At 41.5% G+C, this 15,341-nt stretch overlaps 1 protein-coding gene across 1 annotated transcript; it reads left to right on the top strand.

The window, feature by feature from the left end:
* Positions 1-234: 234 nt before the first annotated feature.
* Positions 235-14,506, top strand: LOC102793213 (von Willebrand factor A domain-containing protein 5A-like). Its single transcript, XM_087851432.1, has 17 exons — positions 235-277; positions 431-633; positions 821-1,043; positions 1,464-1,630; positions 1,714-1,828; positions 1,960-2,108; positions 2,198-2,286; positions 2,446-2,590; positions 6,943-7,022; positions 7,113-7,227; positions 7,367-7,525; positions 7,611-7,714; positions 11,486-11,706; positions 12,783-12,818; positions 13,488-13,511; positions 14,090-14,131; positions 14,463-14,506. The coding sequence occupies exons 1-17, from the start codon at positions 235-237 to the stop codon at positions 14,504-14,506; spliced, it is 1,959 nt and encodes a 652-aa protein (XP_087707558.1).
* Positions 14,507-15,341: the final 835 nt, after the last annotated feature.

Here is a 15,341-nt window from a genome sequence, read left to right on the forward strand (position 1 = left end):
TTTCCCATGATCCATGTGTTGTTGTTGTTGTTGTTTTCGCTTTTACTATTGAACTCTAAGTGCATCATTAATCCAAATTATATGTAAGGACATTTGGGGAAAGGCCAGATTAGATTCATCCACCTTAACCATATTTGACTTCTGGTACCAAAATCGCAGAAACTTATTAATGATTTATTTTTAACAGTTATTTAAATTAAATCTCTGTGGTGGTTGTCTTTTGTATAGAATACAATGAATAGATCCTGTGGTCTGCTAAATTCCCAGAAGGAAGCAGGTAAGAGTCAGATAAACATCAAAACCACTATGCTCATATACATCAAAATTGTTCCTTACAGATGCATGGAAACATGAATGAACACGAGGAAGAGCAGATTTTGACTTGAATTAGCAACATTTATTAGCTTGGATAATTTTGTTTGTCTGTCAGTTCCTCTGAAGAGCATTGAGGTGGAGCTGGAGGTGAGGGACCATGTGGCTACAGTGGTCTCCACTCTGAACTATGAGAACAAGGAGGACAAACCATTAGAGGCTGTTTTTGTCTTCCCTCTGCCTGGAGATGCTGCTGTCTGTCATTTCAGTGCTCAGATTGGACAGACACAGATTGTAGCTGAGGTGAAGGAGAAACAGAAGGTGAGCTGGACAGTAAATATAACCTGATTATAAGTGAGATTCAAAATAAACACAGTACATGGCCTGTATTTGTATAGCACTTTACTAGTCCCTAAGGGCCCCAAAGCACTTTACACATCCAGTCACCCACCCATTCACACACTCCGATCACAGTGAATGTCACTGACATGTGTCACCTGTGCTTCAGGCTCGTGAGGAGTATGATGATGCTCTGAGCTCCGGTCAGCAGGCCTTCCTATTGGAGGAGAGTGATCAGAGTCCAGATATATTCTCTCTGAGTGTGGGCAGTCTGCCTCCAGGAGAAAGCGCCTCCATCAGGTTGGAGTACGTCACTGAGCTGGCTGTGCAGGCTGATGATGGTCTGAGGTTCTGTCTGCCTGCTGTGCTCAACCCTCGATACCAACCTCAGGGTAGGAAAGCAGATGACACTTTAACAGAAAAAAGTTTCATTTCTGCATAAGGTGGTGGGGAAATTTCCACTCTCTTTCTGTCTGTAAAAACATAAACATTCTAGAATAAAACAGAATTTTTTTTTCAGAAGTTGTGATATAAAAGTTACATTGAAATGAGTGCAATATAACACTAAATTATTCAGTGGAAAATTTACTGCAAAATAACTTTATTTTAGTTATCACCTTTGTTTACAAGCTCAGAAAAAATATTGTGGGATGGGTTTCATTTTGCATTGATTCTGGCCTTTAAAAATGTTCAATTATTTGATTTCTCCTTAGTTTTTATTAAATGTCATTTTACTATCGGAATTTCTTTTGATATCATTTGAAGTTACAACTGGATCAAAGGGTTTTTATTCAATCTCATGTCAAGTACAGGTAGTGAAGGTGCAGGTGTCCAGGTGACTTCTGTTCCAGCCTCTCTGGTGCCCTACAGTCTGTCTTTTTCTGCCCGAGTGTCCTCTCCTCGTCCAATCTCTAAAGTAGAGTCCAACTGTTCCCTGGACTCTCTGCAGTACCTCAACACTGATCAAACCCAGGCCACGGTAGGTAGAGTGCTGATGTGTCTGCTGTGTGTGGTTGTTACTTCTTACTGAGGAATAAATATGAATGTGTTTGTGGTGTGCAGGTCAAGCTGGCTGCAGGACACAAGTTTGACAGAGATGTTGAACTGCTGATTTATTACAAAGACGCCCACCAGCCCACTGCTGTGGTGGAGGCAGGACAGGCCTCTGCTGAGCCAGGTGAGAGCAAATGAGAGAAGTCATTAGTTTGGAAATAAAAAGTTAATTATCTTTACTCATCAACTCAGGAGTTAAATATGTTTGAATAAATACTGTGTTGTTTTACATTCTTTCTGTCTTTTACTTTTCAGACTCCCTGATGGGTGATCCAGTGGTGATGGTGAGTCTGTACCCTGAGTTCCCCCAGTCTGTGATGTCTTCAAAGGCTTCATGTGGAGAGTTTGTGTTCTTAGTGGATCGATCTGGAAGTATGAATTATACTCGCATCAGCAGTGCCAGGGTATTTATGATGTGGTGTTACAGTCATAAAGTCTTTCTTAGTGTTCCTCTCACACAGTAGCCTCACCATCTTCTCCCTCTTCCCTGAAGGACACTCTGCTCCTCCTGTTGAAGAGCTTACCAATGGGCTGCTATTTCAACATTTACAGTTTTGGGTCCAGTTATGAACACATCTTCCCGTAAGTCTCTCCCTCGTATCATAGCCCAATAAAATCCAGCTGTCCGAGACATAGTTTATTTTCACTTTATTAAAGACACACATTGGTCAATAGCAAACAAAATAAATACAAAAAAATAATTTAAAATAAATGTGTATATCTGTGTTTATGTTTTTGCAGCACGAGTGTGAAGTACAAGCAGGAGAATGTGAAGATCGCTCTGACGAAAGTTGAGCAGATGGAGGCTGATCTTGGAGGAACAGAGATCCTGGAGCCCCTCAAACATATTTACAGCCAGCCCTGCATTCCTAAACAGCCTAGACAGGTAACACACACACATACGGACATTCTTGTGTAAAAGGCAAAAAGAAGAAATTTCACAGAGTTTAAGATCATAGGTAAGATCATAGGTAATTCTCAATCACAGAGAAATGTGTTGTACATAGCTTACTAAGCAGTTTCAATGCCATAACTTTAAAATGTATTTATTTTTTTCATTTGTGTTTTATTGGTTTTCTTTTTTATACAAGGAATACAAGAGTACAATTTAATAACAGAACAAAAACAGTCGGGAAAAACAATGAACATCACGCCTTTCATTTTGTGTATAGGTTAACCATTTCAACCAGTATTCCTCAAACAAGTCCGCCTGTGACTTCATTCTAAAAGTTATTTTAGAGTATAATATAATAATATAATATATATCAAATCAATCCACTCATTTATAGTAGGAGGCTTGGCTTTTCTAGAAGCCACCAACAGCACATTGGGCAGATATTTATCCCTTTTGCACAAGTTAAGACTCTCTTAGTTTCCTAAGTACAGTACAGCGAAATTAAATTGTATTTTCTTTTTAAAGACAGTTTCCAAGACCTTATGTATTTCCTACCAAAATGGTGCCACATCAGGACAATCCCAAAAGATATGGAAGTGATTTGCTACTGCATGCCCACACAGCCTCCAGGTGGTTGTCTGTTGACAATATTTGGATTTTTGCGCCAGGGTACAAAAGTAATGAGTTACATTCTTCCAGCTGAATTCCCTCCATGAGGGGGAGTTTACAAATTCTATCCCATTCCTCTCTTGATGAGGTTAGATTGCCCCTCTGTTTCCCCTTTTGTTTTTACATATTCTGTATCATGATCCTTTTGATTGGTCAGTGATCGATATAATTTTGAGATACGTTTTTGATTGGGTCCATCCTTATATGCATTCTCGAATATACAAATATTTTTTTTTCATCCCCCATCAGTAACTGGGGATGTTTTAATTTACTTATTCAGAAAATCCCTCAGTTGCAAATATCTAAAAGAAAAAAATCTTGATCCTGGTCCTGCAAACTATTCCCCCTCTTTTAATGAGGTACTGTATGTGGGGAGACCTTTATTACCCTATGTTTTAAATGTTGAGTCAATCTTATAGGCAAAAACTCTGAGCTGTATGCGACCCACCTAAAGAGTCCAGCCCCCTGTTTTAATTGACACTTTTTAAGTAATCCATTCCATGTCTTCACCGAGCTTATTATCCAAGGGTTACCTAGGTCTCCCAAACAACTTAACATTGAGGGGTCTCCTATCAGTGCCCTAACAGGAAAGTTACCTCCCAAGGAATACTCGATTTCCTTCCATCTTGATACAATACCCAGGCTTACACCAGCCCACCAGTGGCTTTATTTGGGTTGCCCTATAATAGTCATGTAAGCAAGGAAGGCCTAGTCCTCCTTTATCTTTGGGAAGCTGAAGTGATTTAACCTAAAATCTCGGCTTTTTACCCGCTCATATACATCTGGAAAAGATTTTATCCCACTCTCCAAAGCATTGCTCCGGGCTTTCTATAAGAACAAACTGGAATAAGTGTAACATCTTTGGGAGCGGATTTTTTTTTTTTTTTTGTTGGGTGGGGGGGCTCTAATGACTATTGACAGCTTGTGTTTTTGCACATACATGTTGTACATAAACTCCGTAAATGATCTGGTAGGGTTTGATAAGTAAGCCAAAACTCATTTGCAAACAATGCCAATTTCTGCTCACTTCCAGCTTTATTATTCCTTTTATTGTGTCATTCTGCATAGTCCATTGAGTCAATGGCTCTATAAAAATAGTGAATAAAAGTGGACTCAGTGTGCATCCTTGTCTTGTTGACCTGAAGGATCTGAAAGTTCACCATTGATCTTCAATTTTGCGGTTGGTCTGTTATATATAAAGCCTTCATTATTGCAATAGTCGATCCACTAAACCCAAATTTAAGCATTACTCTGAATAGAAATTCTCATCTCACTGAGTCAAAAGCGATTACAGCATCTAGACTCAGTAATATGGCTGGCATTTTATTTAAATTGATGTGTCTAATAATTTGCAAAGTTCTCATAACACTATTGTGGTTTTGGCGCTACCTAACAAAACCAGTTTTATCCAAATTTACTATTGTTAGCATGATCCTTTCAAGTCTCTGTGCTATGATTGATGCAAACAATTTATAATCTACATTTTATACACTGACTGGTCAATAATTGGGGCACTCTAATTTGTCTTTACAATCTTTAGGTATAATAGAAATTATAGCTTCTTTCCATGAGAGGGGAACTTCTCCCTTTGTAAAGACCCAATAAAATGTGGGGTAGCACCAGTGTCAGATTGTCCCTCAGTTTCTTATACCACTCTGCAGTAAAGCCATCTGTACCTGGAGCCTTTTTTGCCTTGATTTAACAATCACCAAGTGAAGTTCTTCCTTTGTAATTTGCTCCACTAACGATTTATTTTCTTGTTCCATGAGTTTTGGGAGGTGTAGCATGTCAAACAAGCTCTCTGTTTTTCCATCATTATTCGTGGGGTGTTGGGAATATAGTTTTTCGTAATATTTCTTAAAGCAGTGCTTAATTTCCTTTATATCTTGCATTTTCATTTTGGTTTCTGGGTCTCTTATCCTGTACACTGTTCTATCTGCTTGTTGCTTCCTTAGTCTATATGCCAATTATTTCATATATTTAGTTCCCCCCTCATAATATCCTTGTTTGGTCAACATTAGTTACGTTTGGACATTTTGAGTGCATATCTCGCCAGTTTGATTTCTCTTCTTTGCAATTTCTAATCTTGTCTTAGTGTCAATAGTATTATTCACAATGCCCCGTGCTCTCAGCTCTCTCTTTTTTTTTTCTTTTTTTTTCTTGCCTGTCCCATTTGGTTCTTTAGCCGTCAGAATTGTTGTCTGAAGACCAACAAGGATACCCAATGGATTTATTTTGCCAAATGGATCATCATGGCATTGCCGTATTGGTCCTTTTGATTGACCTTTGTTTTTATTATTTATTTTATTTTATTTTCAGTTGTTACAGACGGGACAGACATAAGTGAGGGATAGGAAAGGGAGAAAGAAAGAGGAAGGAAAAGAAAAACAGAAGGGGAGAGGGACAGTGAGAAAGGGGGAAAAAAAAAAAATCTCCGGGATCACCTGTGCTCTCAACTCTCTCACCGCGTCCTCTGCGTCCTTGTAGCTCCAGTGGATGCGAATCCGGGAGAAGGGCATTTGAAATCGAATGCTCCTCTCTTTTAGTGCCTGTTTTATTCCCATGTACTTGTACATTTTGTGTTTCTCCATGACTTCATAAGCATAGTTGTGATAAAAAAAACAAAAAAACAGTTTGCTTCCCATCAGCAATTTTTCCTTCCAGGCAAGTCTAAGGACCGTCTCTTTTACATCAAACTGAAGGAAATTAATGATTATAGATCTCGGTGTCGCATCTGGCTTGGGCTTACATGTTGAGGCTCTATGTGCTCAAGGGACATACCTTCAGGTAATGGCAGTTCTTTCTTGAGCAGATTTTGTAAAAAAGTAATTACTGACTCGCCCTCTGAGTCCTCGGGTACCCCATAAATATGGATGTTGTTCCTCCTGGATCTGCTCTCCAAGTCAATAACCTTTTCTCCAAGCTCATCTTGTCTTTCCAATAAACTGAGTAAGGCCTCATTTGTCACCAAGCCACTCTGCTCCATCTCAGCTATACGTCCCTCTGCCTTGGCAATGGCCTTACCCTGTGACTGCTGTGTAGCCACACATTCGAGTAGCTTTTGGTTTATTTTCTGATTGAACTTTGCCAACTCATCTGTCAGTTTTCTGCCAATGTCTTCTGTGACTTATGAGAGTGATTCTTGAACTTTATCTTTAAAACTGCCAGGCTCCTTGGACACTTCTGCGATCTCACAGAGGATGACGCAGTCTCCTCCAGCCTCAGCTAGCGCTTTCCCATGGCTAGGTAGCCAGCAGCCGCCATCTTCTTTGTTGTGTGGTTCCATTCTTTCTTCTGTCTTTGCCCACTCATTCATCACCTGGTTAATAATTTTCTGTCCTATTCTGGGTTTCCTCTTTTTCATCCCTTTTTAAATACTCTGGTACTTTTACTTTCGAGTCTGGGGGCTGTAATTTAGTTCAACTGGATTGGAGCTCAGTAACTATGCGTCCATTGCACAACCAATTTATTTTTATGTGACTTTTTTGTAAGCCTTGTGAGTGTAATCCTTTTTCAGGCAATAGATTTTGTTTGGAGTTCACAGTAACTGTATATTGTTCTTTGCACATGATATAAAAAATATTTGTGTTTCTGAAACCTAACTCAGCTCTCAGAACAAGATGTGTGTTTCTGGGATTGACGTTATGTCCTCATGTGCCAACTCTCGTTTTTAGCTGTTTGTCTTTACTGATGGAGAGGTGGGAAACACCAAAGAAGTGATTGATCTGGTGAAGAAGAATTCAGATTCTCACAGGTGAAACCACAAAAATACAACTATATCTACACAATTCCCAGAATATCCAACATGTCCTCTGTGTAATCAGCAAAAACTGTTGTATTGCAGATGTTTCTCTTTTGGGATTGGGGAAGGGGCCAGCTCTGCTCTCATCAATGGGTTGGCCAAGGAAGGAGGAGGTCACGCTCAATTCATCACAGGGAATGACAGGATGCAACCAAAAGTACGACATTAAACACAATTATAAGTCAAGTTAATCATTACAGCAGCAGCAGATACATTTTTGAGACCAGACCTGCAGTGAGTAAAATGTCTGTTCCAGCTGTTTACGTATATTTGGAGAGTTTTTCATTATTTTTCAGGTGATGCAGTCGCTGCGATTTGCTCTGCAGCCAGTTGTGGTCGACATCTCAGTCACATGGGATTTACCAAAGGGTGTTTCTATCACTGTCCTCTCTCCACCAATCATAACACTCTTCCAGGGTCAGAGGTCACTGATTTATGCCCAGCTCACTGGACAGGTAGGAGCATCAGCCTCTCATGTTGTTGTTTAGGTATTTGATGACAGTAATTAACGTGACTTCTAACACTGTAATTCTGTGTCAGAGCTCAGAGGCAGCAGAGGGCTGTGTGACGCTGAAGTACAGCCTGGCAGGTCATCGCTCTAAGAAGAAGCTACACTTCAGTCTCAGACCTGCAGAGGACACTGGGTACAACATGTTTTTATATAAACAACACTATTCTGTGGCCCATGACCTTAGACACATGTTTAAAATAGCAAATTATGAGACATATGACACAACCTATTAAAATATGTTGCGGTCATATAAGATGTTAACTGTGCAACACGCATCCACAGATTGCATGCTATAAATCTACAGTTTCTTTATTACAGCATGTTTTAAGTGCATGTTTTAATTTAGATTCTCTCCTGGGTGAATGTGTGTAGCTTACACGTACCTCCCTAAAACCACTGAATGAAGCATTAAATGTGCATCACATTGTCACAGGAATGTCTTGGTATGTTCTTGTATTCAGTTAGTTTAGAAAATGTATAAAATGTTTTAATACATGATTTTTCTTTGCTGCTAAGATAGACAGGTACACATCAATGATCACTTTTAAGTCAATAAAATTATTTTTTGATTTAATCTGTTGAAAGACTAAAGTAATTTCCATGTCTTCTTTATTACACACTGTAACTTCAATCCCAAAACTGTGATAATAGAACTAATGGCAGATTTAAAACCTGTAGCAATTGTTCACATGTCATTTGGATTCTCATTCGTTCTATTTATGAGCATTTGTTTCCATTATCAGATATTATTTGTGTGATTCTTACCCAAAGCTGTGGGTTTTGACTTCATCTTTGTACAACCTTAAAAACAATACAATGTTATTGTGGACACAAAAGGAGTATCTCCCCTCTCCGGCCCTGCCCACTGCTGAATAGGGAATGATTAAATTATGCTCGCCGGCTTTGAAGACCAGCCTCCCCTGACACCACACCCTGAACTTTCTGCATCACTCCTCCGCTGCCATCAACTACACCACGCCACACATCCCCACTGCCCAACTGCCCAACTTTTACTGGGGAGCCTTCCGACCATTCCTACTCATGCCCCACCCCCTACGAGCAGGAGAAGAAATCAGCAATGACTATCTGTGCCCCTGGCAATTTCAACTTAATAGGCTGGAGGGCCAGATAGAACCATGTGGTCCCGGCATTGGCATCCTTCATGCGGTGGAGCCATTGCAGCAGGGTGTGACCAAACAGAGGGTGAAAGCGAGGCCAGGATGTAATAACGGAGGGAGTCAACTGCTGACAAGGCACTCTTTCTCCATGGTAGTGTACCTAGCCTCCCACTCCAACAGTTTGCGGCTGAGCTGGGACAAAATGGCCCCCAGCACCAGAACCAGTGAGACGTGAGGGAGACGTTAGGTGGATGGAGCAGAGGTTTCCCATAGAGAGCCCTCTTCACCAGTGCAAACCTACTGGACCAGATCTTGGGTGAGAGTCACGGTGCTTGTCAGGTCCTCAAAGTCGGCCACAAACAGCAATAGTAACCAGCCACCCACAAGAACCACCTAACTTCTTTTTTTGTCTTGGGATTGAGGCAGTTCTTTGGGTTGGCTGTGAGTCCAGCCTGACTCAGGGACGCCAGAACCGCGGTCACCCACTGCACAAGCGACACCCAGGTGTCTCTATGGATGATAACATTGTCCAGGTGGTCAGCAGCATGTGCAGCTTGTAGATACAGCCCGTGGTCCATGAGGCGCTGGAAAGTGGCTTGGGTTCTGAACAAGCTGAAGTGTGACAAACAAGTACAAACCTTATGTAGTGGGGAAGGCTGTTTTTCCTTAGACTCTACAGACAAGGGAATCTGCAAGTAGGCCTTAGTTAAATCCAGTGTTGTAAAAAAATAAATAAAAAAAAAGCGCAGTGACCCAGAGATAATCATCAAACAGTCAGACCATGTTCACATTTCAGTAGTCAACACAGAACTGGATAGACGTATCTTTCTTAACTACAAGAAGTATTGGTGATCGTGGCTCAAGAGTTGGGAGTTAGCCTTGTAATCAGAAGGTTGCCGGTTCGAGCCCCGGCTTGGACAGTCTGTGCTGCTTAAGCAACATTGAGGTTGAAGAAGGCAGTAATGCAAGCAATCTGTCTCCAGTTTGTCTTTGAGTCCAGCCCTTCTGATGACCTCCCAACATGTGCAACTTTGCTCTCAGGTCCATTATGTAATGAATCTTCTTTTTGCAGGGCTTGGACCTTCCTCTTAAGTTTCCTGTAATCAGTTCCAACACCCCCCATGACTTTCTGCCAAACAGTAATTCAAAGAGAGAAAATCCCATGAAGGCCTGGGGGCACCTCCTGCACTGCAAACAACAGTGATCCCAATTGTGTTCATCCTCATGAATGAACTTCAAATTCTCATTCAGCTGCTCCACCAACCCATCAGTCTGATGGTGGAAGATCCTGGTCCGAATAGATTTATTGTCCAATAATTCAAACAGCTCTTTTAGCGTGCGATATGAATGACGTGCCTGGGTCAATCAATGTCTCTTTCAAGATGGCAACTTGGGAGACGACCTGAAACAGTGCCTGGGCCACACTAGTACTTGGCGGCATGGCTTTCTGTATAATCCACCAGAACTAACATAACATACACTCCGGTGAAATGGGGTTCATGCCAATGCACTCAAATAGACCCTCTATTAATGGCAATGGCCACAAAGCTGACTATTTTGGAATGGTCAGCTGGTTAACCAGGTGACACTCCAGGGAGGACATGCCCCAGCAGGGCACGTTCTCCCATATGCCCGACCAGTGAAATTGAGCCATTATTCTATCCAGAGCAATATTTATGAATATCCCCATGCATGCACCTAACCTCCAGCCACTCTGTCTCCAGCAATGCTGCCAGGGCAATCAGGGCTTGCTGGACCAGGGACTGCATACAGACCAAATGTATCTCCTTGGCACCTTACCAGTATGCGGTACATCTGTCCTGGACCCGGACCATTCTTCGTGGGGCTGGAATAGGTCAGTAAGCCGCTACTGGTTGCAGGTAGCAACGGACCCACTCCACTGTCCTGACTGGCAGCCAAGTCTCCCCAGGTGTGAGATCAGGCTGTAGCCACTTGGCTGTGGCATTGTGCAGCCGCCTGGCATACGTAAAGGGTTGTACCTCTGGCCACATCCGACTATCCCAGAAGTGGTGCTGATGGTCCTGGGGAGAGAGCCCTAACCGTTCAGGATGGCTCTCCGCAAATCTGGGAAAGATTTCCCTCGCTGTTGCAGGAAGGCTCAGTGCTGCCACCTGGGCTTCCCCTAACAGCAATGGGAGCAGCCGGAGAGCCCACTCTTCTGCAGTCACCAGTATGTCTCCACCATCACTTGGACCACCTCCGGGAAAGCTTGGGGCTCGTCATCCCTCCTATCTAATGCAACGTCACTGGGGGGAGCAACAGTGCTGGAGCCACACCAATTGACAATGCACTGCCGCCTGCTCCCGGTGCATTGCTGCCAGCCCCGACACCACCTTGGCCAGTTCCTCCACTGACTGTGCAACATGATGGTGGCCTGGGTTTCGGCACCACTCGTAGACAAGAAAGGACCTGGCATGACCCAGATGTTTATCCAGACTTTTATAATACGTGTTCACTTCCACACTTTATAGTGCCCACTGCTCAGCTCTCCAACCTCTGGTCTCTGCTATCAGCTCCTCCACTGCAGCAGTTCTGATCGGATCTACCCTCCCCGGCCAAGGCTGCCACTGAAATAGGTAAAGCATGATTAGATGATGCTCGCCAGCTGCGAAGGCCAGCCTCTCCTGACACCACACCTTCATCCCACAGCTCCATTACTACCCTGCAGCCAAGCCACCAACCACTTCCTGCCACAGTTATAACAAACATTGAATTCACAGGTAAACAAATGTAGTATCTTTGTGTGCGTTACTTCTTGTCTGCAGATTAACAGTCCACAGGTTGGGTGCTCGGACTCTGATTCGCTCCCTTGAGATGGAGGAGAGAGAGCACGGACGACAACAAGATGGAGGAGTGAAGGAGAAGGTGGTGCAGCTCAGTGTCCAATCAGGAGTGAGCAGTTCTTTCACTGCTTTCATTGCTGTTAACAGAGATAACGGCAGGGTGATTCAAGGACCCCTGAAGCACAGAAATATTCCAACACCAAGTGAGTTTAATTTAAAAGCAAAATAAAACTCAGCTCTGAAGATAAAGATGGCTGAACTTGAATGAAGTGTGTGTAATGACAGCTTTAATTGCAGAATATTAGAGTCAATTCAAGAAACTAACAAACAAACCTAAAAAAAAACAGTTAGGTAGTAAGTGGTTTCTCAGGTGATCACCACAGATCAGAAAGGATCAGGAAGTAAAAAGCTGAAAGAAAGTACGTTTTATAGAATAAATCACATCTTTGCATTCGTTTCTGTCCTCTTCTTACATCAATTCCCCCCCCCCCCCCTTTTTTTTTTTTTTATCTAAAAGTGACATCAGCTATTAGACCAGCATCGTGTGGATATGCTGGGAGAAGTAAGTATAAAGCTGAATGAATGGCACTGAAAAGCATGTGTGTGCATGGACGTTTGCGGCATACCTGAGGTTTAACACATTTATACATGCAGCTGACAATACAGCAATTATGATAGTGAGAGACTTGATGCGGGGGTCAGGGGTTGGGCCAGACTTAAATAGCCAACAATCAAGCACAGGTTCTGGGAAATGGGTCACAGGGTGGATCCAGGAAATCTATATACAAGGACGAGATATTCAGTACCAAGGAAAGCACAAAGAAAAATCAGAATTATGCAAAGCCGGGATTACACTGATGTGCGTTACCCAATAGTCCAGCAACGAGAAGCTCAGAGCCACTGCCTTAAGAAGTGGCTGGCAAATAGGAAGATGAACCAAAGGTGAGAAATTACTTGCAGCTGTGTGGACCAAATGCCGGAGCCCGTGGTCCAGGCAGAGCATTACAAGTGAGAAGAAGAAAGAGAGAGAAAAACAAAACACATGTAGCCCCACTGGGCCGACCTAGCAGACACTGAGACCATGATACACTGTGTATAAAATATTCGCACTTGCTGTGATTTATAGTGTGAAAATATATCAAATATGTAATATGAATGAAAAATATTACTTCAACTGCTTGTTGTGAGTCACGAAGCACAGCAACCAGTAAGTTAGTTCATATTGATTTCTTGCTGATTTTGGCATATTTTGATTTGTCTTTATATTTTCTCTTCTTAGCTGACATGTCGGATGACTCCATAGAAGATCTAGAGGGTAAGTAAAGTAGTGCTTATTAATTTTTCTATTATTTTTCCCCACTGTTATGGAAATCACTGCATGGTTTCTATCCTGCAGCGTGTACCCTGACCAGTTGTGTGCAAAAATGTTTACTCATGTGGCATTTTATTATTATAACAACTATATTACTCTGTATAAGTTTTAAAATGCTTGCTGTGAGTCATGGTAAGAAGCTCAGCAAACAATAATTTAGTAAATACTGATCATTTGCTGATGTTGACATATTTTGACTTCTTTTTGGTTTTTCTCTTTAAAGTGGACTATGGTGCGTGTATTGACTCTTTTATCTGTCTAGTGGGTAAGTAAAACAGTGCTTATTAGTTGTTTTCTCTCTTCCTTTTTTTTCTTTTTTTTACAACACTACCAAACCTCAAACATAATCTGGAGAATCTGAGGTGTCCCTTTGAACCTCAAGTTTAGTGAATGCTGACCAACTGTATGCAAAAATGTTTACTCGTGTGACATTTCATCATTATAACAATGATATCTCTCTGTATAATTTACTCTATAAGTTTTAAACTGCTTGTTGTGAGTCGAGATACTTGTAAGAAGCTCAGCAACCAGTAATTTAGTTCATATTGATTTGTTGCTGATTTTGACATATTTTGATTTGTCTTTATATTTTCTCTTCTTCTTACATGTCAGATGACTCCATAGAAGATCTAGAGGGTAAGTAAAGCAGTGTTTATTATTTTTTTGATTATTTTTTCAACACTGTTATGGAAATCACTGCATGGTTTCTATCCTGCAGGGTGTAACCTGACCAGTTGTGTGCAAAAATGTTTATTATTATAACAACTATATTACTCTGTATAAGTTTTAAAATGCTTGCTGTGAGTCATGGTAAGAAGCTCAGCAACCAATAATTTAGTAAATAATTTAGTAAATACTGATCATAAAGGGCGACCCCGGCTCAGGGGGTTGGGAAGCGTATCTGTAGCCGGAAGGTCGCTGGTTCGATCCCCGGGCTCTGTGTCCTGGTCGTTGTGTCCTTGGGCAAGACACTTTACCCTACCGCCTACTGATGTTGGCCAGAGGGGCAGATGGCGCAATATGGCAGCCTCGCTTCTGTCAGTCTGCCCCAGGGCAGCTGTGGCTACAACTGTAGCTGCCTCCACCCATGTCAGAGTGAATGAATAGTGGAATTGTAAAGCGCTTTGGGTGCTTTGAAAAGCGCTATATAAATGCAATCCATTATTTGCTGATGTTGACATATTTTGGCTTATGTTTGTTTTTTCTCTTTAAAGTGGACTATGGTGCGTGCATGGACTCTTTTGGCTCTCTAGCAGGTAAGTAAAACAGTGCTTATTAGTTGTTTTCTCTCTTCCTTTTCTTTTTTTTTTTTTTTTACAACACTACCAAACCTAAAACATAATCTGGAGAATCTGAGGTCTCCCTTTGAACCTCAAGTTTAGTGAATGCTGACCAACTGTGTGCAAAAATGTTTACTCGTGTGACATTTCATCATTATAACAATGATATCTCTCTGTATAATTTACTCTATAAGTTTTAAACTGCTTGTTGTGAGTCAAGATACTTGTAAGAAGCTCAGCAACCAGTAATTTAGTTCATATTGATTTGTTGCTGATTTTGACTTGTGTTTATATTTTCTCTTTTTAGCCGACATGTTGGATGACTCCATTGAAGATTCAGAGGGTAAGTAAATCAGTGCTTATTATTTGTTCTCCAGTGTCATGGAAATCACTCCATGATTTCTGTCCTGCAGGGCAGGGCCATGCAGAGATGCTTGTAGGGGCGGCTGCTCAATTTTTTTAAAAAAAATGTATATATAAAAATATATATTCCGTTGTTATATATATTGTTTTTTTCTCTTCTAAGAGGACTATGCTATGCGCTATAGCTGTTTACATGATCTAGAGGATAAGTATAACTGTGCTTATTACTTTTGTTCTGTTTTGTTCAACACTACCAAAGACCTCAAAGTAATCTGGAGAGTCTGAGATTGCCCTTTAAATCTGAACCTGGTTTTCATGGTAAATAAGATGTCACGTGTTATTAAAAATAAATTAATAAATAACATAAGCAACACATCTGAAGAAATTTGGAACAGGACAATAAAAAGCTGGGATAGTAAGTCTACTGACAAGAAACAGTTGCCACTAGTTAAGCTTATTGGGTTGATCAGGTAATCAGTGGATCTGGATGAAGAGGTAGTCCACACATGAGCCAGCACAGGACCAGTGTGTATGCAACTGGCCTTGTGCTGGCCCATGTGCGGGACCCCTCTGGCAAACCCGATCTGGACCACCAAAGGGCCGTCATTCTTTGTAGTATGTGGGCCATGTGTAAACACATTGTGTGGGGCAGATCCAGGCCATACCTATTTTGCTATGTGAGTTAACTGGGTAAAAGGACTTGTGTGGGGATATTGTTGATACTCAAGTGCTTGCTTCACATAGTGCAGGAGGAAAGCACTTACCAGGCACATAGATCCCTCTTTTCAAAGTTAGGCTTTAAATTATATATATTTTAAGAGCT

This window comes from Neolamprologus brichardi, chromosome 14 (assembly GCF_056152115.1).
Source record: "Neolamprologus brichardi isolate AB-2024 chromosome 14, ASM5615211v1, whole genome shotgun sequence".
In the NCBI taxonomy this organism is placed as follows: domain Eukaryota; kingdom Metazoa; phylum Chordata; class Actinopteri; order Cichliformes; family Cichlidae; genus Neolamprologus; species Neolamprologus brichardi.

Bases quoted from the DNA above. Each gene is read 5' to 3' on its own strand.
- LOC102793213 (XM_087851432.1), top strand. From the start codon at position 235: ATGAATAGATCCTGTGGTCTGCTAAATTCCCAGAAGGAAGCAG. The intron at 7,526-7,610 runs GTAGGAGCATCA...ATTCTGTGTCAG, and splicing joins ATGCCCAGCTCACTGGACAG to AGCTCAGAGGCAGCAGAGGG. The intron at 14,132-14,462 runs GTAAGTAAAACA...TTCTCTTTTTAG, and splicing joins CTCTTTTGGCTCTCTAGCAG to CCGACATGTTGGATGACTCC.